The sequence below is a fragment of the Miscanthus floridulus genome, chromosome 19 (genome assembly GCF_019320115.1).
Source record: "Miscanthus floridulus cultivar M001 chromosome 19, ASM1932011v1, whole genome shotgun sequence".
NCBI lineage: Eukaryota > Viridiplantae > Streptophyta > Magnoliopsida > Poales > Poaceae > Miscanthus > Miscanthus floridulus.
Genome location: NC_089598.1, coordinates 8,614,847 through 8,640,882, shown reverse-complemented (window position 1 = coordinate 8,640,882; position 26,036 = coordinate 8,614,847). Strand labels below are relative to the sequence as shown.

The window sequence follows — 26,036 nt, the reverse complement described above, 5'->3', positions numbered from 1 at the left end:
CAGCTTCTGGGACCGCGACTCCTAAACTCGCGTAACGGCTTCAGACGGCTTCACTGCGCTCCAAAGAAACCTTGGGACCGCGACCCCAAATTCGCGTCGATAGGATCTTTGACATCCGGCTACGGCTCCTGGGACCGCGACTCCTAAACTCTATAACGGCTTTAGACGGCTTCACTGCGCTCCAAAGAAACCTTGGGACCATGACCCCGAATTCGCGTCGATAGGATCTTTGACATTCAGCTACGGCTCCTGGGACCGCGACTCCTAAACTCGCGTAACGGCTTCACTCGGGATCCATGAGCTTCAGCTCGTCCAATTCCTGAACTTAACTAAAAACTAACTCCCGGGATCCACCTCGCTCGATCCGCGGCACGCATCAACGCCAAAGATCAGTGATCCCTAACACGACCGAACCAAACTATCACCATCCGTAGCATGCACCGACACCAGCGGTTTCTCTGAACTAACCTTCTCACCCGATCCGCGGTGCGCACCGACGCCGGGGTCAGTAAGTTCTGTCTCGTCACCTAAAAACTGCCTCGGCTGCACAACAACGCTGTGGCTAAACAAAATTCCGTCTCGAAACTAAACATACGTACACACCCGCCAAAATAGACACCCCCAGCCGGTTCTACCCGAACCGCCCGGGGGCTCGGGGGCTACACTCGCGGGTGCACTCGCACGCTCCCGCCGACACAATGCAGAAAACCCCCCTAGCCAGTTCTGCCCGAACCGCCCGGGGGCTCTGGTCTACACCCACGGGTGCTCTCGCGCGCACCCGGCAGCAAGACAAAAACCCCCAGACGATTCAGCTCAAATCACTCGGGGACCAGCTTCGACGCCCGGGCTCGGCCCAGGAGAATAGCATGTAGTTCATGGGCTGGCTCAAAAGTCTAAGAAACAATGGGCCGGAAGGACAAACCGGTTGCCGACCGGAAGGTCTACCGAAAGAACAAACGCCTGGTCGACAACTTCTTTGGCCCACCTCTCCGACCGGAGCACTCGCCCCGGGAGCCAGCCGCCTCCGGGCAGACTCTCCGATTAGAAGGCCTGGCCCAAAACACTGCTTCCTACTCTGACCCCACGTCGCCGACCGAAGATTCATAGGGAGCCTGCTTACCGCTCTTCTCCGACTGGCACGGCCAGTACCGATTGGAACCATCCGACCGGGGATTCCCCGCTCGGAAGGGATCAGGGGCGAGCAGAGAACCACGATACTAGGGCCATACCTGTATGCCTATGGGAACAGTGCTCCATAGCCACCCTGACACAAACATTATTGTAGGCGCCGACATTTGTGACTACAGTATTGTAGGCGCCATTGAACTCCCATACGGCAAGAGGGCCCCCTGCATGCCTCTGGGCATCGATGGTGGCCGCCTAGATCCACCATACCTGGTACACATGGTAGGGCTCCTCACACACTAACATCATTTTGTAGGTATCGACATCCATCCTTCCTGAAGAAGCCAACATAACCTCCCATGTGCACCTGACATTCTACAGTGACATCAATAGTATTATGCGTGCCGACCATCATCGCTACCCTCATTCGGCGTGGGCAACAAGACTTAGAAGCATCCGTACTCACTCCCTCTCACCTGTAAAGCCACCCCCTTTATCTATAAAAGGGGATGAGCTCCCTCCAAACAGGGAGATCGATTTTCCCGGAGGATGATTCTTCTTGAAGCTTAGATTCACTAGATCGATAACTCACAACCCCTCAAGCACACGCTTGAACACCTATCTCATAGCGGAGTTCTAGTCGCCCTCGGCCCTTCCGGTCGGACCCGACCGGACCTCTCACACACCCCTCCTTTCTCCTTCCCGTTTGTAACCCCACTACAGACTTTGAGCACCTAGGCTCAGGAATAAAGTCACCGACCGACCCACACTGGACGTAGGGCACGTTGCCCGAACCAGTATATATCATGTGTCATTGAGTGCTAGGCCACCTCCGATCACAACGTACAGCAAAACTACAAATATTCACTAGTTGGTCACTTTCTGTACCGACAGGTAGATTTATTGGGGGGGGGGCTTACTCACCAGCACCCCTACTGTTAGATTTGTAGGGGCGGCTCAATCACCAGCCGCCCCTACAAATGTCCATTGTATAAATGGCTGCAGCCCCCTTCTTCTTCCTCGGGTCACTCACTCCAACCCGTGAGAAAAAGGTAGAGAGGCCTTGGGCACCTCCTAAAAATTGCTCTACTAAGGAGGAAAGGTTTTGGTCTCAAATCCTTTGATGGAGAGGTTGTAGAAGGTAAGAAAATGCTATTCCACACTTTTTTTGAAGTTTTAATGGTTGGTTAGTGAGTAATTAGAGTTTTGCTTTTCTCTATCTTCTATGGTGCTTGAGCTACTTATGAAGCAAATTAGACCCAAGTTTGAATGTACTAGGGTAAATTAGGTAGGGGAACAAGATCATACCCTTATTTGGTCCATGTTTCTTGATTTTAGTGAAAAATTAGTTAGTTTTATGGATGTTTCATGTGCATGTAGATCAAGATCTAGGGTTTGGTTTTTTTATTAATTTCGTTTTTGTAAATTTATGTTTGATGAAATTGGACTAGGGTTTGCATGAAAGATATTGGGTAAAATATAATTGTTGCTAATTGTTGTCTTTGAAATTGTTTATTGTAATCAACAAATATGTATTTTAATTATTTATGGATAAATGGGCCATTAATTAATTTTCCTATACCATGGTGTGTTTGTATGCTTTATGTAATTATATTTGATTTATATTCATATATATCTAAAGTATATACAATTATTCTCAAGTAATTATTAATTTGATTCATTTTTATATATATCTGAATAAGTAGTCCTTTAATGTTTGTTTTGTTGTTGTTGTAAAAGATGGAGTACAGGAACTCTTGGATGTATGGTTCGTTAAGGTTCAAGGAAGGTTTCCGTGAAGAGGTGGATAAATTTATTGAAGCCACAGAGAAGCATGCAACGACGTTGACAGAGAATAAGGATACAATTATTTATCCCTATAAAGATTGCAAGAACCGTATGCATGGACAGATGTGACTATCATCAGATCATATTTGATTATGTGAGGATTTGTTGAGGACTACACAGTGTGGATTCATCATGGTGAAACAGTTATTGTTAACGATGAGGATGAGGAGGAATACGACGATGAAACCCTAGAATACCTGTCCCAATAATCAGCAGAGCTTGATGCACGAATGGATCCCGAGTTTGGCAATGAACAAGGTGGTGATGCTGGTGGTTGGGATGGTAACGACGAAGGTGGTGCCAATAATGATAGTGGAGCACGTGTCGGGAATGAAGATGATTTGGAGGACATGATTCGAGCCCTTAGACCAGAGATTTTATTAAAGAGCCCAAAAGGTCTAGAAAATTTGGAAAGGGTGACAAAAGCATCGAAGGAGACTGTGTATGGTGTTGAAAAGGGCTATCCGACACATTGGACATTGCTATATTTTGTGCTTGAGGTACTCATCCTGAAGGCTAAGTACGGCTGGTCAGACTGTAGTTTTAATGATCTATTGCGTCTCCTGTCATGGGTGCTGCCATAACCAAACTCAGTTCCCGCCAACACATACCAAGCGAAGAAGGTCATAAGTCCATTGATAATGGGGGTTGAAAAAATCCATGCATGCCCCAACCATTGTATCCTTTTTCGTGGCGAAACATTTAAGTCACTGGATAAATGTCCCCAGTGTGGGACCAGCCAGTACAAGAACAACAACCTTTATGGTGGGGACGATGCCTCCACTTGGAAAAAGAGGAATAAGAAGGGTACAAAAAAGGTGGTACAAGAATCTCAGCCCCCAGAGGACACTCCATTAGGCAACGATGTAAAGCAGAGAAGAATTCCTGCCTTGGTAATGTGGTACCTGCCAGTGACCGACCGCTTGAGACGTATCTTCCTAAACCCTAAAGAAGCCACACTCATGACATGGTGGGATGATGAGCGCAAGGTGGATGATGATAAGATTGCACACCCAGCTAATTGTAGTCAGTGGCAAAGGATCGATGAGAAGCACAAAGAATTCAGCGATGACCCAAGGAATGTACGGTTTGGCTTGAGCACCAATGGAATGAATCCCTTCAATGAGAGGATGAGTGACCACAGCACTTGGCCAGTGATCTTGACCATGTACAACATCCCAACGTGGTTGTGACAGAAGAGAAAGTATCTTCTCCTAACTATTCTTATTTCTGGCCCTAAACAATCAGGCATTGATATAGACGTGTTCCTCGAGAATTTGATGCAAGAAATGGAGAGGCTATGGAGGCATGGGGAGCCGATGTACGATGTGTTCTGAAAGGAGGACTTCATATGTAGAGCAATAATATTTGTTACTACCAATGATTACCCCACGCTATTTGCTTTGTCTGGACAGATCAAAGGGAAGACGATATGCTTGGTTAGCTTGGATGGTACTACATGGGTGTTCCTGGATGCATCCAAGAAGATAGTTTACCTAAGGAACCGGCGCTTCTTAAAGACAAGTCACAAGTACCGCAATAAATTGTTCTTTAGATTTTATGACAACACCCTGGAGATTAAACCCCCTCTAGAGAGACGTCATAATGGAGAACACGTGTACAGAATGGTGAAAAACATATGCGTCATCTATGGAAAGAAGAATCTGGATGGGATGAACAGAGATAGAAGCACACCTCCTTTATAAGGCGTACCTTTCAAGAAACAATCGATCTTCTTTCAGTATCTGCCTTATTGGCTAGACTTGGAGATCCCCCATGCCATTGATGCTATGCACGTGCAGAAGAATATCTTTGAGAGTCTCATTGCTACCTTGATGGACACAGGCAAGTCAAAGGATGGTCTAAAATCACGGAAAGACATGGTGCAGCTAAACATGATGCCACAGCTTCACCCGGTACCTAAGGCTAATGGAAAATACACTATGCCTGCGGCGTGCTTCAACCTAACACTAGAAGAGAAGAGAGCTATATGTACTTTCCTGAGGGGGTCAAAGTCCCGACTGGGTTTTCAACGAATGTGAAGAAGCTTGTGTCAATGAAGGACTTGTCAATAACACACTATAAGGCTCATGATTGTCATGTGATGCTGACAGTGTTTCTACCTATTGCAATCAGGGCTATAAAGCTAGAGTTCTTGAAAATGGACATCACCCGCATGTGATACTTATTTTCGAAGATCTCACAGAAGATGATTGGCAAGCAAGAGCTGAGTGACCTACATGAATTTGTGGTGGAGACACAAAACCAACTAGAGATGTGTTTACCTCCTGCTTTTTTTTATATAATGCCACATCTCATGATTCACATGGTTCATCAGATACAGGCGCTGGGCCCTTGGTACTTGCATGAAATATGGTCCTACGAGCGGTTCATGTCGGTTCTAAGTCGATATGTGCATAATCGAGCATACCCAGAGGGCTCCATGATAGAGGGTTACAGTATAAAGAAGTCATCGAGTGCTGTCAAGAGTACCTAAAAGTATAGAAAGGGATTGGTAAACCCGATTCTCGTCACAAGGGTAGGCTGGCTGGGAAGGGCACCAGTGGTAGAAAAGTGTTCATCGACCATGATTACAAAGAGGTGAGTCAGGCGCATTACAGTGTCTTGCGGAGTACACAACTAATGCAACCATACATTGATGAACACTTGGCTATCATTATGGCAGAGAGAAATGGTCATTCAGATGATTGGGTCATGAAATAGCACAAGCAACGACTAACTACATGGTTGAAGGACCAAAACATACCGCCTGGAGAAACCATAGACTCTATTACCATCAGTAGGTTAGCGGAGGGTCCATCGAGACAAGTGACATCTTGGAAAAGCTTATGACATCAATGGGTATACATACTATACCCACGCAAAGGATAGTAAATATGTGAACCAAAACAGCGGCGTTCGAATAGAAGCTCTCGATGGAGTGGGGCAAAAGATCCAATACTTTAGCATTATTAAAGAGATATAGGAACTTGCCTATGGAAGGGATATAACGGTGGCCCTGTTTTGATGCTGCTGGATCAAACAACACCAACTGAACGAGATCGTATTGAGAGCCCTGGACCTCGAGAATCTAGGCTACCAAGATGACCCTTGAGTGCTCGCTTCACGTGTTGCACAAGTTTTCTATATGCCTGACCCACAAAGTAAACTCCCCTCGAAGAAGAAGACAAAGCACGTGGTTGCCTCCGAGAAACAGCACATTATCGGAGTTGATGGCATGGATGATGTTGAAGCTTACAATAACTACGATGAGATGCCGCTATTCACAGACTTTCCTAAGAAGATCAGTGTTGTGGAAAAAAACCTGCCCAAAGACATATTGCCATGGGAACGAAAAGGTGTCAAGGGAAAAGTCATGACAGCGGGCTAGCTAGTTGTTGAACGTGGAGTGTTTGTGTAAGTGTGTGTGTTTGTAAGACTTTATTTATGCATGCGTGTGAGACTATATATTTATGTATGTGTGTGAGACTATATATTTATGTATGTGTGTGAGACTATATTTATGCATGTGTGTGAGATTACCCTTTGCAACATCCAGATGAATCTATTTCAACATCCACCCTATTACTACTAAAACTTTATGAAATCACTTAACACTTTATGAAATGAAGAAATAACCAAAATAAAAGTTAGAGATCTTGATGAGTTATACAACTTTTATATTCATTACCTTTACGGCTGAAATCATTTAGTGGTTAAAAATAAGATTTAAAGTTGTCATTTTCTGAAATTCAAAATTTGAATTGTTCAAAATTAGTGACAAAGATAGATGACCAGACTAAAATGATAGAGTATGATTTTAGAAAATTTTAGGAAAAAAACCATCACATTTGGAGTTAGTATGAGGGAGAAAAACTAGTTACAAGTTTCAGTCATAGATTAAAAAGAGAAATCACACTTGTTCATCATTAATCATCATCGACAGTTGTGATTTTTTTTAATCTCTTGGTAAAATTTGTAACTAGTCTTTCTCACTCATACTAACTCCAAATGTGATGATTTTTTTTCCTAAAATTTTCTAAAATCATGTCCTATCAAGTTACTGTATTGATTTGGTCATTCTTTTCGTTTGACAAAGTTTGAGCAATTTAAATTTTTAAATTTAAAAAATAACAAGTTCTAACAAGATTTTGAAACACCAAATGATTTTAGCTGAAAAAGTGATGAATACCAAAGTCGTATAACTCATCAAGATATAAAACTTTTATTTTGGTCATTTCTTCATCTGACAAAGTGATAGTAAACATTGTTCATAAATCAATATGTCTCTCGTATAGTTTATGAAACTATGAGTGATATGTGGATTTATGAACAATGTTTACTAACACTTTGTTAAATGAAAAAATGATCAAAATAAAAGTTGTAGATAATGATGAGTTCAACAACTTTTATGTTCATGACTTTTCTAGTTGAAATCATTTAAGGTTTCAAAATCTTGTTTGAACTTGCCATTTATTAAAATTCAAAATTTGAACTGTTCAAATTTAGTTAAATGAAAAGATGATCAAAATAAAAGTTGTAAATAGTAATGTGTTCAACAACTTTTATGTTTATGACTTTCTTATTTGAAATCATTTAAGGTTTCAAAATCTTGTTTGAACTTGCCATTTATTGAAATTCAAAATTTGAATTTCAAATTTTGTCAAATGAAAAGATGACCAAAATATAAGTTGTACATCTTGATGAGTTCTACAACTTTGATGTTTACAAAATTTTCATTTGAGGTCATTTAGTATCCTAAAACTCTATTAGTTGTTTTGAAATTAAAATTTTAAAAAAAATAATATTATTTGTGTAAAGAAGAAAATATAAAATTATATCTATATATATAATAAAATTGTTTATACATACAAATATTTATATATATAGAATAATAAAAAAAACTAATATATAAATTTACATTGTGTTCTTTTTATATGAATGAATTACATAATTGGTAATTAAAATAAATTGAAAAATATTTGTAGGGGCGGCTAACTCAGGAACCGCCCCTAAAAATCAATTTGTAGGGGCGGCTAACTCAGGAGCTGCCCCTAGAATTGCCCTCCAGTATATAAGCCAGAGCCCGCGGGAGGCCGAAAATATTCTAAGTCAGGGCACGATTCTTCCTTTCAGACACCGTCAGGCTGCCGAACCCGCCGCCGCCCGCCACCGTGCGCGCTTCCTCTCACCGTGCCCGCCACCGTGCGCTCTAACAGTCCTCCCCCGAGCTTCCTTGTCTCCGTCTTCCTTGGCTCCGTTCGCCGCTGGGACCCGCTGCGGAACCCTAGCTGTGGGCGACGCCGTTCCCCCCGGCGGCTAGGGTTTCCGCCACCGTGCACTCCGGTGTTCGCCCTCAACGTCACCCTCGCCGTTGCGCACGACGTCTCCGCCGTTGCCGCGCTTGTCGTCTCGCTGTGCCTCACCGAGCAGGGTTTGGGGTCACCGAGGGGCGGCACCGGCGGTGGCTACCCAGAGATCGACGACGCCGTGGATTGTCCCTCTCCGCTCTTCCTCTTGGCCGGCCGGATCTCCTCCCGTTCCTCCTCTCACTGGCAAGAACCCACTGCCGGTGGCAAGGAAGCCACCCAGGCTGCCTGCCCGCCCGAGCCCACAAGGTAGGTAATATACCTTCTCTTTTTGCATCCAATGCATGAGGTTTCTTGTTGGTTATTTGTTTTCTCTCGCGATTGTTCTTGCTGTATACGTAGTTTCTGATTTTTTTTGCCTCTTCATCTTCTTGATTAAAGAGGCAATGCTATCGGAATGAATTACAGTACCATCCATCAAAGGATATCTGACTGGGTGTTCGCAGTACCCAAGCATGTTGTAAACTAACTTGCTGTGATGGCATTTAATCAAGCAAGAAAAATATGTAACAATGCAAAAGAGGGGTTGCTGCTCAGTAATTGAGTTATGCTTGGATAAATGGATACAATGTTCACTCCAGGGAACACCATCTAAATATTTGTGAATGTCCTTTTCCGTATGACACATTAGATGTGGCCCTATTTTCCTTGGCAGCCAAACAGCCAAGGAAATGTATTTCCCTTGCCCTGTATTTTTGGTGGACTTTGCTGATGGTTTCCCACCATGAGCTATTTCCTTTATGGTTTCCCACCTTGAGCTATTTACTTGGCTGTCTACAGCCCTCAAGGTAATTCAGTTTCCTGGTAGTGTGTGTCCATTCCAACTGAAGCATGTACATAGCTTAAGTGATTTTGTCATGAACCATCTTTGCTTTCAGAAGGCCTTTGAAGAAATAATGTTAGCAGAAGTCTTCATATTTATACAACATGTTATAGGATTTCACATTTCTATAGGCAAAACTAGATTATTTTCATCTAGCAGATATAGAGCAATGGCATTTTTTTATGTTTTAGTTTCTTGAGATGATAAATTCAAAACAGGACATTCATTGGGATGACAAGAAACATCTCAATCAGTTTAGGTCATTTGATTGAGATTCTATAGCTTTTTGCCTATATTGTAGAGTAATTTCAGTGCTCATTTAGATCCAACTTGCTTTTGCTTTTGTATTTGGTCTAGTTATCAAATTTTCCCTTTCTATAAGTGTTTTCCAACTAAAAGGGCACCATTGTCTATTTGCAGAACTAGTTTAGGTGTTAGAAGAAACATGTGTATTAGCCTATTAGGTGCATCTATATTTATTATATGAGTCAGAATAGTTCTGTGCATCATACTATACATTATGTTAGATTTAACTATTGATTCTGTTTATAAGCATTTCATTTTCTAATCATGGTTTTCTGTTGGAGTGATTTACTTTTGAGAACCAATTATTCTCTTTATTATCAAGATATGCTTGTTGGTTGCCTGCAACATTTATAGTTCAGACATGTCTATATCACTAGACATTTGACGATTGGGTTTTACCCTTATTTCAAATGAAACCATCCTCTAGTAGATAAATAAAGAGTGCTGTTGTTCAGTTCTTCAAATGAAGCACCTACTGGAGATGTAATGACATCACCTTTTCTCCCCTTATTATATTACTTTCTGTGATTCCATAGTTTTTTTGCTTGCTCAGTTGTCTATGTTGACTTTTGGGGCTTACTATGTGTTGCATTGAATTTTTCCGGCAGTACTTTTCATCATTTAGATTAAGTGTGACCTTGCAAACAGAGGCATGGAATATGCCATATATTCTTTTAATGTATTGAGAAACATATTTCTAAAACCATGGTCAGGGTCATCACCACAATTTGAAATCAGTCTTCCATTCAAAACTCGATGATAATTAAGGTTTTTTGGAATTGTTGCAAAATAAACATCATAAGATATGCTCGTGTGGCTCTGATATGGTTTTCTTCCAATATTATGACATTAGATTCACTGAGATTGTATTGCTAAATGTTGCTTGATGGATTTGGAAACTCAAATCCTTTGTGTCGACCTTGTTACATTCATTTGCATGTCAGGATGTGTTTGGATAAGATGTGGCTGGATTTTCTAAGTTTTATACATGATAGGAATTGCATTTCAAAGGATTTAATTTGTGCTTGGATTTCTTTTGTACATGATAGAAATAGTGCTGCAGCTAGAGCATGATTTTTTACAGGATTGAAACATCGTTTGCAGTTTAGTTTTTAGTTCTCGAGGGCAGCAATTGCAAGCAGCCTAACCCAGCATGTACAATCAGTCATTGATTTGTCTATGTAGCAATTGCAAGCAGCACGGAACGCTTAATGCCAGCATATTGCCTGAATCTCTACTGGTGCACTGTGCTAGGTGTTTACCCCCCAACAGCTTCGATCTTGCCCTTTGCCAGTGTTCCCGAAAAATCATAATATCCTTTTGCCTAGCCTGTGTTTGCTTAATGTTACTGACAGATCATGAACCCTTTGCCAAGCCTGTGCTTGCTTAGTGTTACTAAGACATCATGAAGCCCTTTGCCAACCCTGTGTTTGCTTAGTATTACTGAACAATCATGAAGCCCTTTGCCAGCCCTAGGTTAGTGTTACTGAGACATCATGAAGCCCTTCGCCTTTGCTTGATTAGTTTTTCTCGAGCTTTTTTTTATTGGGTGATTAGTGTTACTGAGAAATCATAAAGCCCTTTGCCACCCCAGTAGGACTGTAGGAGGCCTTTTGGTACTGGAAAGGTTGCTATTGAGGAATTTATTACATTGTCAGTACCATAGAAGTTTTTTTGAGGAATACTACCATATTAGTTGTCCTTGAAGATTTTGGTGCATCGTCCTTGAGGATTTCGGTGCCTACATAGAGAAATTGGTGGGATTGTTTAGTACCAGTGCCTTGCCTATTGTGCTCTGCTGGTGCTGGACATCGACAATTGAATCATTTAAGTCCCTCAGCTTGCATCGTTACTGGACAGTGGACAGCTAAGACCACTTGATCAATCACATCAGTATGGGGGTGTGGATGTGTAACTGGTCCCTGATGATGATAGAGACGAATGATGAAACATTGTTATCAGGTAGTCTAACCTCACCTGTGCTTGATGAAAGGGAAACAGGGACTGGGTTAACAAGTCCTCTGGCTGAATGTGAAGCAGTTACTATCTGTTCTTGATTGATTGAAACATGAACATCAAACATAAATTTGAAGATTTTGTCATGGTAAGGAGTAGATGTTTCATCCCAATAGTTCTCAGGCTAGTGCCTCATTTCTCATTTAGTCCACACAAATTGACTATCATATTTGCATCTTTAGTTTCTTATAGCTATAATACTGAATTTACATGAACAACAAACCATCAATTCACATGGGCAGCAAACCATCCGATGGTAGGTGAAAATGGTGACAGCCTGTTGTTTGACATATCTAGTTTCAGTAACTCTTCTTATTGAGATTCCTTTTTTCTTTTAATATTTTTAGCCATTACCAGTTCAGATAAATGTTTCATTGTTTAGTTCCTAAGCCTTTCATTTTTTTGTTTAGTTTCAGGTTCAAGTTTAGTATTTTTCAGTTACATTTCTGGTTCAATATAGTTATCAGTTTAGTTTTTAGTTAATTCTAGTTTTGTTTGATTTAACTTTTTGAGATTGAGTTCATGATGCAGAGTACCTAGACTTTAGTTTCAGTTTCAGTTACTTATCAGTTTAATTTTTAGTTTACTCTACTTTTATTTTAGTTAAGTTTTTTCAGTTAGAGTTGAGGTTTCAGAGTATCTAGACTTAGTTTTAGGTTCATTACCGTTATTAGTTCAGATTTTAATTAACTCTAATTGTTTTGGTTAAGTTTTTAAGTTGCAGTTTAGTTTGTTTTATTATGTTTGTACTCTACTATTCTTCTCTCTATGTTTGTTAATAGTGAGCATATATATGTTTGTTAAGCAGCTGTTGTTTGGTGGATCTGCAGGGGTCTTCAGCAGTCAGCTGTTTTTTGGCTATTTTTGCCATCAACTGCTGCTCTATGTTTGCTAAGCAGCTGTTGCTTTTTTTTTTGCCAAATCTCCCCTGTCCTCTCCACTCCTTTGTTTTGCCGATGATAAAATTGTCCAAGTCCATACATTATATGGAATATGAGCTGATGATCAAGAACTTATGAGGAACTTGGCATCATTAGCAGCCGCCTTTACATTACCTTCTCCTCTCTTCTCTGTTATGATGCCTTGATGATTGACATGTTTCTGAGGCCTCTACTACTGCTACTACTCGTTTTTTTGATATATTGTTGTTTTATAGGACTACTTTGGTTTATAGACTTTTTTGATTTCTTATACCTTCTTGCGTATCTAAAGCACACTTTCTTGCATCTATTAGAACAAAGCGCGAAATAATGTCGCGAACACCAGACAGTACAGCCCGATGCCTCGAGCATGATGAGCAGCCAACCTATGAGGAGCAAGCACTAGAGGACTAGCTTACTCAGGAGCAGTTCGATAACGAGTTAGAAAAGGATCTAGAAGTGATGTTTACTCAGGAGCAGTGTGACGAGGAGGATGAGGGAGCAGAAGGAAGAGCAGAAGAAGAAGAGGATGATGATGAGGACTTAGAAGAGGGATATGTAAGTCCTGAGGATCCTTTCCCATGTGAAGCCAGAAGGAGGCCAACGGAGGAAGATTTGGACAAGGATTTTGACCCGAACGAGGAGATAGGGATAAAGCCTTAGCTTGTAAATTTTGCTAAACCTTTGGCTGTGTTACCTCTGCTAAAACTTTGACCTGTCGTATATACAGGTCCCTCCTAAAACTCAGAAAAGACGACGTCGACGTCCGCGACATCTCACCGGACAAGACAGAGTAGAGGCAACAGTCACAGAGACGGACATTGAGGCCTCTGCTCCACAACCTCAAGACATAACCACGAACACGACTACCAAGCCAAAGAGGAAACGAGGGGATAGAAAAGCAAATCAATATCCAGATAAGGCATGCTATGTGATAATGGACGTCGGGCCAGTACGGGAGATCCTTGAGCCAAAGGAATTAAGAGGACGATTCCGTAATGCTATCGGGGCCCTAGTAAGAGATAAATTGAACCCAGCAATCCCTAATTGGAAAGATGTACCAGAGAAGAAAAAGGATGAACTATGGGATAAGCAGTTGAAGCTCAATTTTAGATTTCTAGAGGGCAAGCATGGACTGGTAAAAAAATGCTTTCAAGATCATGGGAGAGTCATTCCGACGTTGGAGGTCGGAGCTCAACAAGAAGTATATCCAAAAGGGGTTAACTCCCTTCAATGAGTTCGGCAACATAACTCCTAGTCAATGGGAGGAGCTCGTGGCTCACAAGACTTCACCGGAGGCATTAGAGCTCAGTGCCCGTAACAACAAGCTGGCGAAGAGGAACAAACACCACCATCATCTAGGCCCCAGTGGCTACTATGCCAAGGAAGAGCAGTTTAGGAAGATGGATGAAGAGGCCACAACTGCTGGGAATATCGATGTGAAGAATTTGAAGGTACGCTCAAGGAATTAGATATATGCGAGGAGTAGAGAATCATTCGGCGATAATCTTAAGTTTGATAAGCCGGAGACCCAAGAGGCAGTATCAAGGATACTGAAATATGCTGAAGACAAGAAGGACTCATTCAATCCTTCCAGAGAGAGGGATAAGCTTAGTCTTGGCTTGGGAAACAATGAGCACATAGGCCGTACCAGGGGGCTAGGGAAAAGGATGACCTGGAAGCACGGATTCAAAGAGGACAGACACATGTACAAGAAACATGGCATAGACCGGGAGGCTAATCTTGAGCTCCAAGTGAAGGCTCTAGTTGCGAAGGCGCTGGAGGAGCAAGGACTGTCTACGGAGCCACGCACATTAATGATGCCGCCAGGAGAACTGGCATTAGTTGGTAGCCCTCCAAAAGTTCCTAGCAGCCAAGGTTCCACTGCAGCCACAACCCCCATCGATCGCATACGGGAACCAACTAGTTGCACCTTGGTGTTTCTCAGTGGCCGGCAGAACATTGTGATGGAGGTGGCAACGGGTGTGGCACATCATCCCAGCGGCTTACACCATAATGATAAGATACCGCCAGACTACACTAGGGTCGAGGTGCATACCGTGAAGCCCGAGTTTATGCAGTGGAGGATAGACTACACAACTCCCGAGGGGCTAGTGTTACTCGGAGATGTAATGGGGCAGTTCATCCTCTGGCACAAATGGGACATTATATTGACTGCTTCTTCGCCGCCTCTCCCTCTCTCAAATTTGGAGCGAGTTGTTGAGGACGGGAAGATATTATCACTGTCTCATGACCACCATATTCCTGAGATGCCACATTCTTCCCCGCCTCCTAGCGAGCATGTGCCTGATAATCCACAACCTTCTCCAGCTCGTACCGAGCAAGTGCATGATGAGATGCCACAGTCTTCTCAACAAGCACAGCCGATACATGAACAACGAGTGCCTCCTAAAGAAGGTGATGCACAAGAAGATGAGGATGTGCCTGAATGGGAACTTCGAAAGAAGCATCCAATCACCATAAGACCAATTTATGTTCCGATGAAAGACGTCTCATCGGTGCACAAGTGGTATTCCCATGACCAGTTCAAGCCTGAGAATCAAGTTAAAAAAGTCCCATCACGGGCTTCTGAGGAGGCCATCACTAGCAAACTCCACCAAATAGCAAAGCAGTATCCAAATGTTGATGCCATCAAATGGTCAAAGGATTACTCGAAAACATATGAAAGAGGCAAGCCCTTCCTGCCAAACTAGGACATCCAGTGCCTACCACTTGGAATGAGAAGGTTCCATGATTGGTACTTGCATGTTCTCCTAACGAGCATAGACCTCGTACAAGCATGCTTCTCCACCGGCACATTTGGAAGCCTAGCTGAGAAAATTATCTTTGACTTCAATGACATGCATACATGCTTTCACCTCGGAGCAATGAAAATAAATCTAATTCGCACGTGGTGCCTATAAGTCCTTGTCCTCCCGATATAATATGAATGTAATCTTTGAATTTTGTTGTAACTAACCCATGCGTGATTTGTAGAATGCAAGTGCACATTGTAAAACAAATGCCAAGTGTGAAAGCTGGGTATATAGACCCTCAAGCTATAGCACAAATAAATTTTAATTACCCTAGACAGTGAAAACTGGATGCCAAAGAGCTAACTGCTGGAAAGACCATTCGGAAGAAAGAGGACATCCATGCGAAGAAACTAAGGCAAGAGTCCCTTAAGGTTTTGGCATACATTGCCCTAGCTTTTAAAAATCTCTAACAGCACTCTACTATATGGCTACCATACAACTTTGAGTAAGTTCAACTCTATACTTAAAGCTTTGTTCGATATATATTATTCGATGCAAAAAGAGCTTATCTAGTTCTATGATTAAATCCATGCAGTGACCACTAGATTTGTATAGGCGTTGATGTCGGGAGGAGCATGGCATGGGTCTTTGATTCAATAGATAGGGACCCGATGACATACAAAGACTTCATATTGATTCTCAAGACGTATACATATCGACAATCCTCATTAGCTTATATGTTTGTATACATATTTGTAACGTTCACTTTTGGATACTAACAAGTTGTATTTGCTAAAATAATTCAAACAGGGCATTTAGGTTCTATGTCAATCAACATCACGGAAGGCATGATCCAGTAAGGAAAGAAAGGCTGGCTATAAAAACACTATGTGCGGTAAGTGTAACTTACTTCAGTACTCCATTACATGGTTGTCAAAAGCATTACTTAACATTTCCATATGCAAAACACACAGTGCCCCAAGCAGAAGCCTAGGAGTGTACATTGTGGATACTATGTATGTTATATGATGAGTAACACCAGTGCCTACAGGAGACACCCCTTAAGGGTAAGTTTGAACCTCTTCACCCGTAGTATAAAAACTTCACACATGGTATGAAATACTAAACCGAAACTTGTTCTCTTGTAGTGGAAAGAAGAGAAAGAAATGAAAAAATACCCATACAAGGATGGCCAACTCTTAGAGCTCATCGATGACCTTTGCAACTTCATATTGGACCAGATTGTACACGTCAAAGGCACCTACCATGACCGAGATTCTGACTTACGTAGAAATCCTTAGTACCAACACCTTCGTGAGACTGAAAGGCTAGCTCTAAGCCGTTGATAACAATGTGTATAGAATTTGACATTGGTCTTACCATGGGGGACGGTTTGGACTTGTGGAACGAATTAGACATGTGAATTATGTCTATTTAATGATGGATTGTATATATTCTAATGAATTGGACTTGTAATTGTAGTTTATATAATACTCTTGTCCTTGTGGTCAGATCTGAATTATATATGTTCTGGTCAGATTTGAATTATATATATATATATATATATATATATATATATATATATATATATATATATATATATATATATGTTCTGGTCGAATTTGAATTATAAATTTGAATTTTTTTTTGCGGAAAAATGTACTTCCTCCTACTCGTGGATGATTGCAGTCGCTATATGAGGCTGCAACTCCTGATGAGCAAGGATGAGGCGGCGGAGGCGATCAAGAAGTTCAAGGCACCCGCGGAGGCGGGGAGTGGCAAGAAGCTGCACGTGCTGCAGACTAATCGTGGTGGCGAATTCACTTCGGTGGAGTTCGCTGCGCACTGCATGGATCAGGGTGTGGCACGACACCACACTGCATGTACTCGCCACAGCAGAATGGCATGGTGGAGTGGCGAAACTAGACGGTGGTCGGCATGGCTCGATCCATGATGAAGGCCAAAAGCATGCCGGCAAAGTTCTGGGGAGAGGCGGTGACCACGGCGGTGTTCATCCTCAACCGCACGCCCACCAAGGCCCTAAAGGGCATGACGCCGTTCGAAGCCTGGTATGGGCACAAGCCGAGCATGTCCTTCCTCTAGACATTCGGCTACATCGGCCACTTCAGGAAGGCGAAGCCGGTCCTCACCAAGCTAGAGGACAGGAACACACTGATGGTGCTCCTAGGCTACGAGGAAGGTACCAAGGCATACCGGCTCTACGACCCATGCGGAGGCAAGGTGGTTGTCTCGCGCGACGTCGTGTTCGACGAGAAGGCGGCCTGGGACTGAGACAGTCTGGGCACGAGGAAGCTGGCGGCTTCACTAGCACCTTCGTCATTGAGCACTGGGTCATCCACGGTGCTGGAGACACTAGAGAGGAGGTGCCGACCACTCCAGCAACAGAGCCGAGCACTCCTGGGGCGGTGCCGAGCACTTCGGGTGGGGTGCCGAGCACTCCAGGAGTGGTGCCGAGTGGTCCTACAGTGGTGCCGACCACTCTAGGATGGGTGACGAGTGCTCTAGGAGTGGTGCCGAGCGGTCCTACAGTGGTGCCGACCACTCTAGGATAGGTGCTGAACGCTCCCACAGCGGAGCCGAGAAGTCTTGCAGTGGTGCTGACCACTCCAAGACTAGTGCTGAGCACTGCTACAGTGGTGTCGACCACTCCAGGAGTGGTGATGAGCGGTCTAGGAGTACTTCCGAGCACTGCAGCCGGGGTGCCGAGCACTCCAGGTGCTGTGCTGACCACTTCGGTAGAACAGGGGACTCCATCGACACCGATCGAGTTCGCCTTACCTCCAAGCGACATCACCGAGTTCGTGGATGCCTTCCACGACAGTGAGGAGGTGCGGTTCCACATGCTGGATGACATCGTCAGCGGCACAGGGTCCTCAGGCCTAGCGGGTCGGCTGCTCAATGGCCCAGAGCTGCTTCTCGTTAGTGCAGAGGAACCATCCACGTTCACGCTGGCCGAGCGCGATTAAAATTGGCGATGGGCGATGCTAGAAGAGATGAAGGCGATCGAGGAAAACAAGACTTGGGAGCTCGTCGATCCACCTCCAGGATGCCATCCGATCAGCCTGAAGTGGGTGTACAAGGTCAAGCGGGACGAGCGCGGCGCCATTGTCAAGCACAAGGCGTGCCTTATCACCCGAGGCTTTGTCCAGCGTGAGGGCATCGACTTCGAGGAAGTTTTTGCTCTGGTGGCGCGAATGGAGTCTGTTCGCTTGCTATTAGTTATAGCAGTAGCAAAGGATTGGCGCGTCCACCACATCGACGTCAAGTCTACATTCCTCAATGGTGAGCTTGCGGAGATGGTCTTCGTCAGGCAACCTCCGGGTTTCACCGTCAAGGGAGCAGAGCACAAGGTGCTCTAACTGCGCAAGGCGCTCTACGGGCTACGGCAGGCCCCGCGAGCGTGGAACGCCAAGCTTGACGCCACGCTGGGCAAGCTTGGGTTCACGCGGTGTGCAACCGTGCACGAGGAGGAGCTCTTCGTCGGCATGTATGTGGATGACTTGATCATCACCGGTACGCGTGCGGAGGACATCGACAGCTTCAAGTGCGAGATGGCGGATCATTTTCGAATGAGCGATCTCAGCACGCTCTCCTACTACCTCGGCATCGAGGTGAGACAAAGGAAGGAGGCGCTCATGCTTGGTCAGAGCGCGTACGCCTCAAAGCTGTTGGAGCGGAGCGGCATGGATGAGTGCAAGCCGTGCGTGACTCTAATGGAGGAGCGGCTAAAGCTGTCGAAGGCCAGTACCGTGGCGAAGGTAGATGCAATACTCTACCGGAGCATCGTCGGCGGTCTGCGCTACCTAGTCCATACGAGGTCGGACATTGCGTTCATCGTGGGCTACGTCAGCCGCTTCATGGAGGAACCCCGAGTGAAACGGCTGCTACGCTATGTCAAGGGGACGGTGGATCAGGTGATCATCTTTCCCAAGACCGGTGGAAGTGGGCTGCAGCTCACTGTGTTTAGCGATGCAGACATGGCGGGGGACATCGACGGACGGCGGAGCACCTCTGACGTGCTCGTCTTCCTCGGGTCGGCTCCAATCTCATGGTTATCGCTGAAACAGAAGGTGGTGGCGCTGTCCATGTGCGAGGCAGAGTACGTGGCGGCGGCCACAGCGGCGTGCCAAGCTGTGTGGCTGCGCCGACTGCTGGGCGAGCTGACCGGTGTGGAAGTTCACCCACCAACACTGATGGTGGACAACCAGCCCGTCATCGCCATCGCGAAGAATCCGGTTCTCCACGACCGGAGCAAGCAGATCGACGTCAAGTTCCATTTCCTCAGGGATTGTGTCGATGGAGGGCAGATCGGCATCAAGTTCGTCGAAACTAGTCGGCAACTCGCGGACGTCCTCACCAAGCCGCTCGTCCGTCTTCGGTTCACGGAGTTGAAGAAGATGATCGGCATGGTGGAGGTTCTAGGGTTAGCAGCATGATTAAGGAAGAATTGTTAAGTAATATGTTGCTCTCCCTCTGTACGCGCGGCAGGGGCAGGCGTCGAAAATGGCTCCCCTGCTGCTACACTATAGCCGCGGCTGGGGCAGGCGCTGAAAGGCTCCACTGCCGCACTGTAGCCACAGCAGGGGCATGCGCCAAAGTCAACCCTACTGTCACATCTAGTCACTATAGCAGCATGACAGCCTGACATGTCTGTGTACTAGGATTAGATGGGTAGAGTTGTATATATAGCTTCCCACTGCAACTCAGTAAAGAGAGTGAGTTCAGTTTTGCCATCTCCTCTGTAGAGTTCCGGCCAACGCTGATACTTGTGTTGTGTGTGTGCGCGCTCTGTTTTCCCTCCCTCTTCAACCTATAGCCGTAGTGTGTAGTCGACAACGACGATGAGCGATCGCTCACCCGTACGGGAGATCTCGGGACCAACATACTTTTCCTGAAGCACCGAAGCTAAGAAAAGTAGAACTATCCAACTGTAGACAGCGAGCATGCTACAGGCTGGTAGCAGATATATTACTTCATTGTCCAGTCTGGATGTATGGGCACCAAATAAAGAAGAAAATTATGCTGAACTGGTGGTGAAGACGTCGACTCTGCATGGTTCAGATCGAGGCATGGACATTTAGGCAACAAATGTCGAAGGCACATCAAACAAATTTTAGCAAAAGATTAATCAAATGAAATCGCCGCTTGCAACATGTAGTTCATCCATGTGCACGCGTACATACCACGAGCTGCCATGACGTTGGGTAAGAGGACGACGACTAGGAGGACGACAGAGACATTTCATTTGTGAAGGCGCCATTGCTTCTTATCTGGTGGAAGTTAGTACGGTTGAAGAAGATTGAGTGAACAGATTTATTGCGATCGAGTTTGGAGAAGCCTGGCAATCACGTGACTAAGAGTGAGCCTATATATACTCTTATAACAAAAAAAAAAACTGTCACTACTTAACGGGCAGATCCATCGGATTTGCCGCTAAGAATGTTGGAAGAAAGTAACTTTAAAAATTACGGGTAGCAGGTGACAGTTGACGTACTGTTAATAACGACAACTGCTTTGTTAATGACGATGACTGCTCTCGATGCTACAGGCAACGTGAGGCGATCCTCTCCCTGCTGGGCGTCAGGCGTGGTGGTTTTCCTGCCGCGCCGTGCCGCTGCCGTCTGTCTCGGGCGGTGCCTCCCACGCGTGCGCTCGGCATGCCAGGTGGGCTGTAGCTGCACGCCCCCACGGATCTGACGTGCCGCGCCCGTGTGTTGTCTTTTGGAAAAAGACGGAAGCATGCGGGGATCCCAAGGCGTCGCACGCAAAAGACGTGATCGGTCGTGTGTCATGAGTTGCCTCCTCCTTCGACCGTACCGGACGGAAATGCAAACGAACAACGGAACAAGATGATTTTTTTTTTGAAGCAAAGAACAAGATGATTTTGACGGTACGCGTACAGAAAATTTATTGTTTATTATGACCGTAGGAACCGAGACTGGCGGCATTCCAAACCAGAGGATATCTTATTAGCACAGAGAGATTTGTTCACGAGAAAGTAGATCTGGGCCAGTGTTGGACTAAAGTTTGTTGGCCCAAAGTGAAGCTGGATTAGGGAGAAGTGATGATGGTGAATTGGTGATGGTACTACAGGCTCGCGTGTAGGGATGAAAACGGATGGAAACTTGCAGGAAAACTCCTCCTCCGTTTCTGTTTCTATATTTTTAGTAGAGAGAGGATCGGGTTCGGAAAAAAAAACAGAACTGAAATTGGATAGGGATATACAAAAATACGGAAACAGACAAATATGGACAAGGAGCCCGAAAATTAAGTTGGAATAACATGATCAAATATTCTCGAGTATACATGAACAAAGTCACAAAATAATATACACCTACGAAGTTATTGGTCCAATATTCACTAGCATGCCATGTGTTAACTTGTTAACATGCAAAATTGGTGATTATTCAAGTAGTCTCTACTTAGTACTGCAAGGAAGGACCTGATCTCACCTGTACCTGTACATTAGGCCGGCTACAGTATATCAGAGGCAAGTAATTAAGCTAATACATGCTAATTCGTGAGGTTGAGTTAACGGACAGCCTTTGTGGGTTTGCAGCTGGCCATATATAACGCGCCTCACCTGCAAGCCATACTTCTATATCATATTGTTCTGGTCGATGCAACTAACCAAGCAGAGCCACTTGGCTGATAGCAACTTAATAGAAAATCAGCGCACGCGTTACTGGTTACATCTTCCTCCAAAGCAGCTCCTCGTCAGATCCACATCCACTCCCTTCACCACCCAGCAGCTGTGCTTTCCTTGCACCCTGCACCCGTGTTCTCATCGAGCTCCAAGAGTTTCGATGGCGGAGGTACTGGCCACCATGGTGGTCGGGCCGCTGGTGTCCATGGTGAAGGAGAAGGCCTCCAGCCACCTCCTGGACCAGTACAAGGTCATGGAGGGCATGGAGGAGCAGCACAAGCTCCTCAAGCGCAAGCTGCCCGCCGTCCTGGACGTCATCACTGACGCCGAGGAGCAGGCAGCGAAAAACAGAGAGGGGGCGAAAGCTTGGCTTGAGGAGCTCCGGACCGTGGCCTACAAGGCGAACGATGTCCTTGACGAGTTCAAGTACGAGGCACTCCGCCGCAAGGCAAAGGCAGAGGGGCACTACAAGGAGTTCGGTATGGATGTCATAAAGCTCTTCCCTTCTCACAACCGCTTTGTGTTCCGTTATAGGATGGCAAACAAGCTCCGTATGATTTTGCAAGAAGTTGATGTCCTCATAGCAGAGATGAATACCTTTAGGTTCAAATTCAAACCACAGCCACCAATGTCCATGAAGTGGAGGCAGACAGATCCTAACATGCCAGACAATTATGTGAACATTGCAAGTGACTCAAGAGCAAAAGAGAAGAAGGAGATTGTTGATGCATTGCTTGGCCAAGGGGACAATGTGGGTCTCACAGTCCTTCCTGTGGTAGGAATGGGCGGGATGGGCAAGACCACATTAGCGCAGCTTGTTTACAATGACTCCGCCATTCAGAAGCACTTCCAGGTTCAGATCTGGGTGTGTGTGTCGGAAAACTTTGATGTGGATTCCCTGTTTGAAACAATAGTGAAAGAGGCTAAAAACAATGGTTGTCAAATGACCAGTGGTTCACCAATGGAAAAGTTTAAAAGTGCAGTGAGTGGGAAGAAGTATCTCCTTGTACTAGATGATGTATGGAACCGTGAGGCTAACAAGTGGGATAAGTTGAGGTCCTACCTTCATCATGGTGCCCCCGGTAGCTCAGTTTTGACAACAACTCGTGATGAAAATATTGCTCAGTTCATGGGGACAATCGAAGTCCGTAAGATCAAGCACTTGGAAGAAAGCTACATAGAAAAAATTATCAAGAAAGAAGCATTTAGTGTGCAAGCACAAAAGCCTGATGATCAGCTACTCAATATGGTCGGTGATGTTGTGAAGAGATGTTCTGGTTCTCCTTTAGCTGCTACAGCATTGGGCTCTGTACTTCGTACTAAGAATACCGTGCAAGAATGGGAGGCGGTATTAAACCGAAGCACAATTTGTGATGACGAAAATGGAATCTTACCAGTACTCAAGCTCAGTTACAATTGCTTGCCACCACATATGCGACAGTGCTTTGCCTTTTGTGCAATGTTTCCTAAGGATCATGAGATTGATGTGGAAATGCTGATCCGACTATGGATGGCTAATAGTTTTATCCCGGAGCAAAAAAGAGTGTGTCCTGAAGTCACTGGTAAACAAATTTTCAATGAGCTAGCCCAAAGGTCATTTTTTCAGGAGGTGCAGCAAGGCAAATTTAACAGACAAATTACTTGTAAAATCCATGACCTTATGCATGATGTTGCACAGGATTCAATGGGAAAAGAATGTGCTGCAATAGATACAAAACTGAGCCAAAGTGAGGATTTTCCATACTCCGCTCGCCATTTATTTCTATCAGTTGACATTGAAGAAAATGTTTTGAATGCTTCCATAGAGAAAGGGTCTCCAGCTATCCAGACACTAATATGTGATAGATCCAAAATAACAGATGTGCAGAAATTATCAAAATATTTGCGGCTTGTCCGAGCCTTAAAGACACGGCAAGGTCCATTTCTAAAGCCGAAATATCTTCATCACCTAAGGTATCTTGATCTCTCAAGAAGTGATATTGTAGCACTTCCTGAAGACATTACCATCCTGTATCATCTGCAAACATTGAACCTATCCTATTGTGAAAGTCTTGAACAACTTCCAAAGGCAATGAAGTATATGACAGCCCTCCGTCACCTCTACACTCACGGATGTCCGAAGTTAACGAGCATGCCTCCAAACCTCGGACACCTCACTTCCCTGCAGACGCTTACATGCTTTGTATTAGGTACTGGCTCGGGTTGCAGTAACATGGAAGCGCTGGAGAACTTGGACCTTGGTGGCCAGCTGGAGCTAAGGAAGCTTGAAAATGCGACAGGAGCAGATGCAAAAGCAGCAAAACTTTGGGACAAGAAAAGGCTGGAAGAACTAACATTAAGATGGTCTAACGACAATGAAAAGGAGGCACATAAAAAGGTGCTGGATGGCCTCCGACCTCATGATGGGCTAAAGGCTATGAGGATGTATTGCTACAGTAGCAGTAGTATTCCAACATTGATGCTTGAGCTGCAAGGCATGGTGGAGCTCGAGTTAGAAGATTGCCAAAATCTCGAGAAGCTTCCTGCACTCTGGCAGTTACAGTCCCTCCAGTTTCTTCACCTGAGTCAACGCTGTCGGTTTGTGGCTCCAGCCGGCAGTGCCATCTTGGTCATCACTTCCGGTTTACTGCTAACCGGTAGTGATGGTACGTTCGCATTTTATTATTTTATAATTTATTTTAATTTATATTTTTTCGTGGAATTGGATTTCGCTTTATATACGCTACGTAGACGATAGGTCCATCAATATTAAACATTACAAATGTTACGGTTACAGTTCAAATGTTCTTATCAAGATCTCGATCCCTCAAAATAAAAAAGAAATGTTCTCGGACTTCACAGATTGTGCAATGCTTCTCGGACTTCTTACAATAATCTGGCGAGCCACTCTGGGCCATACTGGTCCTTGAATTTCACGGATTGTGCAATGGAAAATACTCCATCTTTTTCTAATACCTCGGCTATTATGAATTTTGTCAGCTCCGATTGCAGTGCGACGATCTCTATGTCTAACAGCCTTTCGTGGTTATATTTCTTACGCTGTCGTTTAAAAAAGATGATATCCAAAGAGGAATCAGTAAATCATTTTGTTGAATTATTAACAGACATAAATGAAATAGGGATTATACACACTAACTTATCGGCTTCTTCCGATTTTCCGCCGATGTAGCGAAGCATTGCCCACATTACATAAAACCCGTATTCATTGTTTCCCGCCGGCTGTTTTAGGTACTTCCCCTCCATTTCGACAACCGTGAATGGGACCTGCATCCCACCGATATGTCTTCTTCTGACACCGAGCAACATTAAAAGAAGAAACATTAGAAAGCGATATGTGTGATTAGAAAATAATATGTTATTAAGATCGCTTACTAATTCAGCACTGCCACCACTGCATCCAGATGATGAAATGGTTTTTTCTTCGAGTCCCACACCTCGATCAGATTTTTGGCAAGATTAACACAAATGAAGGTGAAATGGTTGCTGCAATCACAGAATCCTAATTATCGAATAATCTTAACGAAAAAAGAAGCATAAAATTAAAAGCCAAGAACACATACTCGCAGTTATAGGCTAGAAGTATGTGGGTTTTGTTCTTCATCTTGAATTCATCGAAAACAGCAATCAATCTCTGTTTTAGGTCTTCCACGTCATATCCATGGAGGCCTAGACATGTCTTCTCATTGACTCACAAGGGGTCCAAGAAGCCTATGTTATCCCATTTGCTTTTTAGAATGCAAAATTTTGCTATACACCTACATAAAATCATGGGAAGTGCTCAAAATTTAACAATTTATGTCTCGAGAGAGTAGTTAATTGTAATATTGTGCGTGTAGGGTACTTACATAGTCCATAGCGTCAACATTTGTGTATCGAGAGAGCATTTCTGGTATAGCTGGAACAAGCACTCCCACTCGACATCGAACTTCTCTTCTTCAGGATAATGAAAAACATGTGGCGAATGGATAATAACCTTGCCTCACCTCCTCAGTTACCTGGGAGATCCTCTAGATGAGTTTGCTCATGGGTTGATTTGTGGAGCTAAAGCTCCTGTCCTCGGCGTGCCGTACATTCCTCACAATACAATATATTATAGATCTGGGCTCCCAATCGGCGGTCTCAACCTGAACGCCTTCCTTAGCAAGGCAATCCATCTTTTCAAGTTCTGCTTCAAATTCTGGCATCTTTTTGGCGTAGCCACGAGAG

At 44.3% G+C, this 26,036-nt stretch overlaps 1 protein-coding gene across 1 annotated transcript in view; it reads left to right on the top strand.

Annotated features, from left to right (window-relative positions):
- Positions 1–24,549, top strand: part of LOC136527890 (putative disease resistance protein RGA3) — a gene marked incomplete at its 3' end in the record, with an annotated part of 37,052 nt that extends 12,503 nt beyond the window's left edge. Inside the window, exon 2 of the mRNA XM_066520746.1 lies at positions 22,000–24,549. Within this exon, the coding sequence (XP_066376843.1) occupies positions 22,000–24,549 (2,550 nt within the window). The remainder of the gene's footprint in view (positions 1–21,999) is intronic.
- Between the last annotated feature and the right edge of the window lie 1,487 nt (positions 24,550–26,036).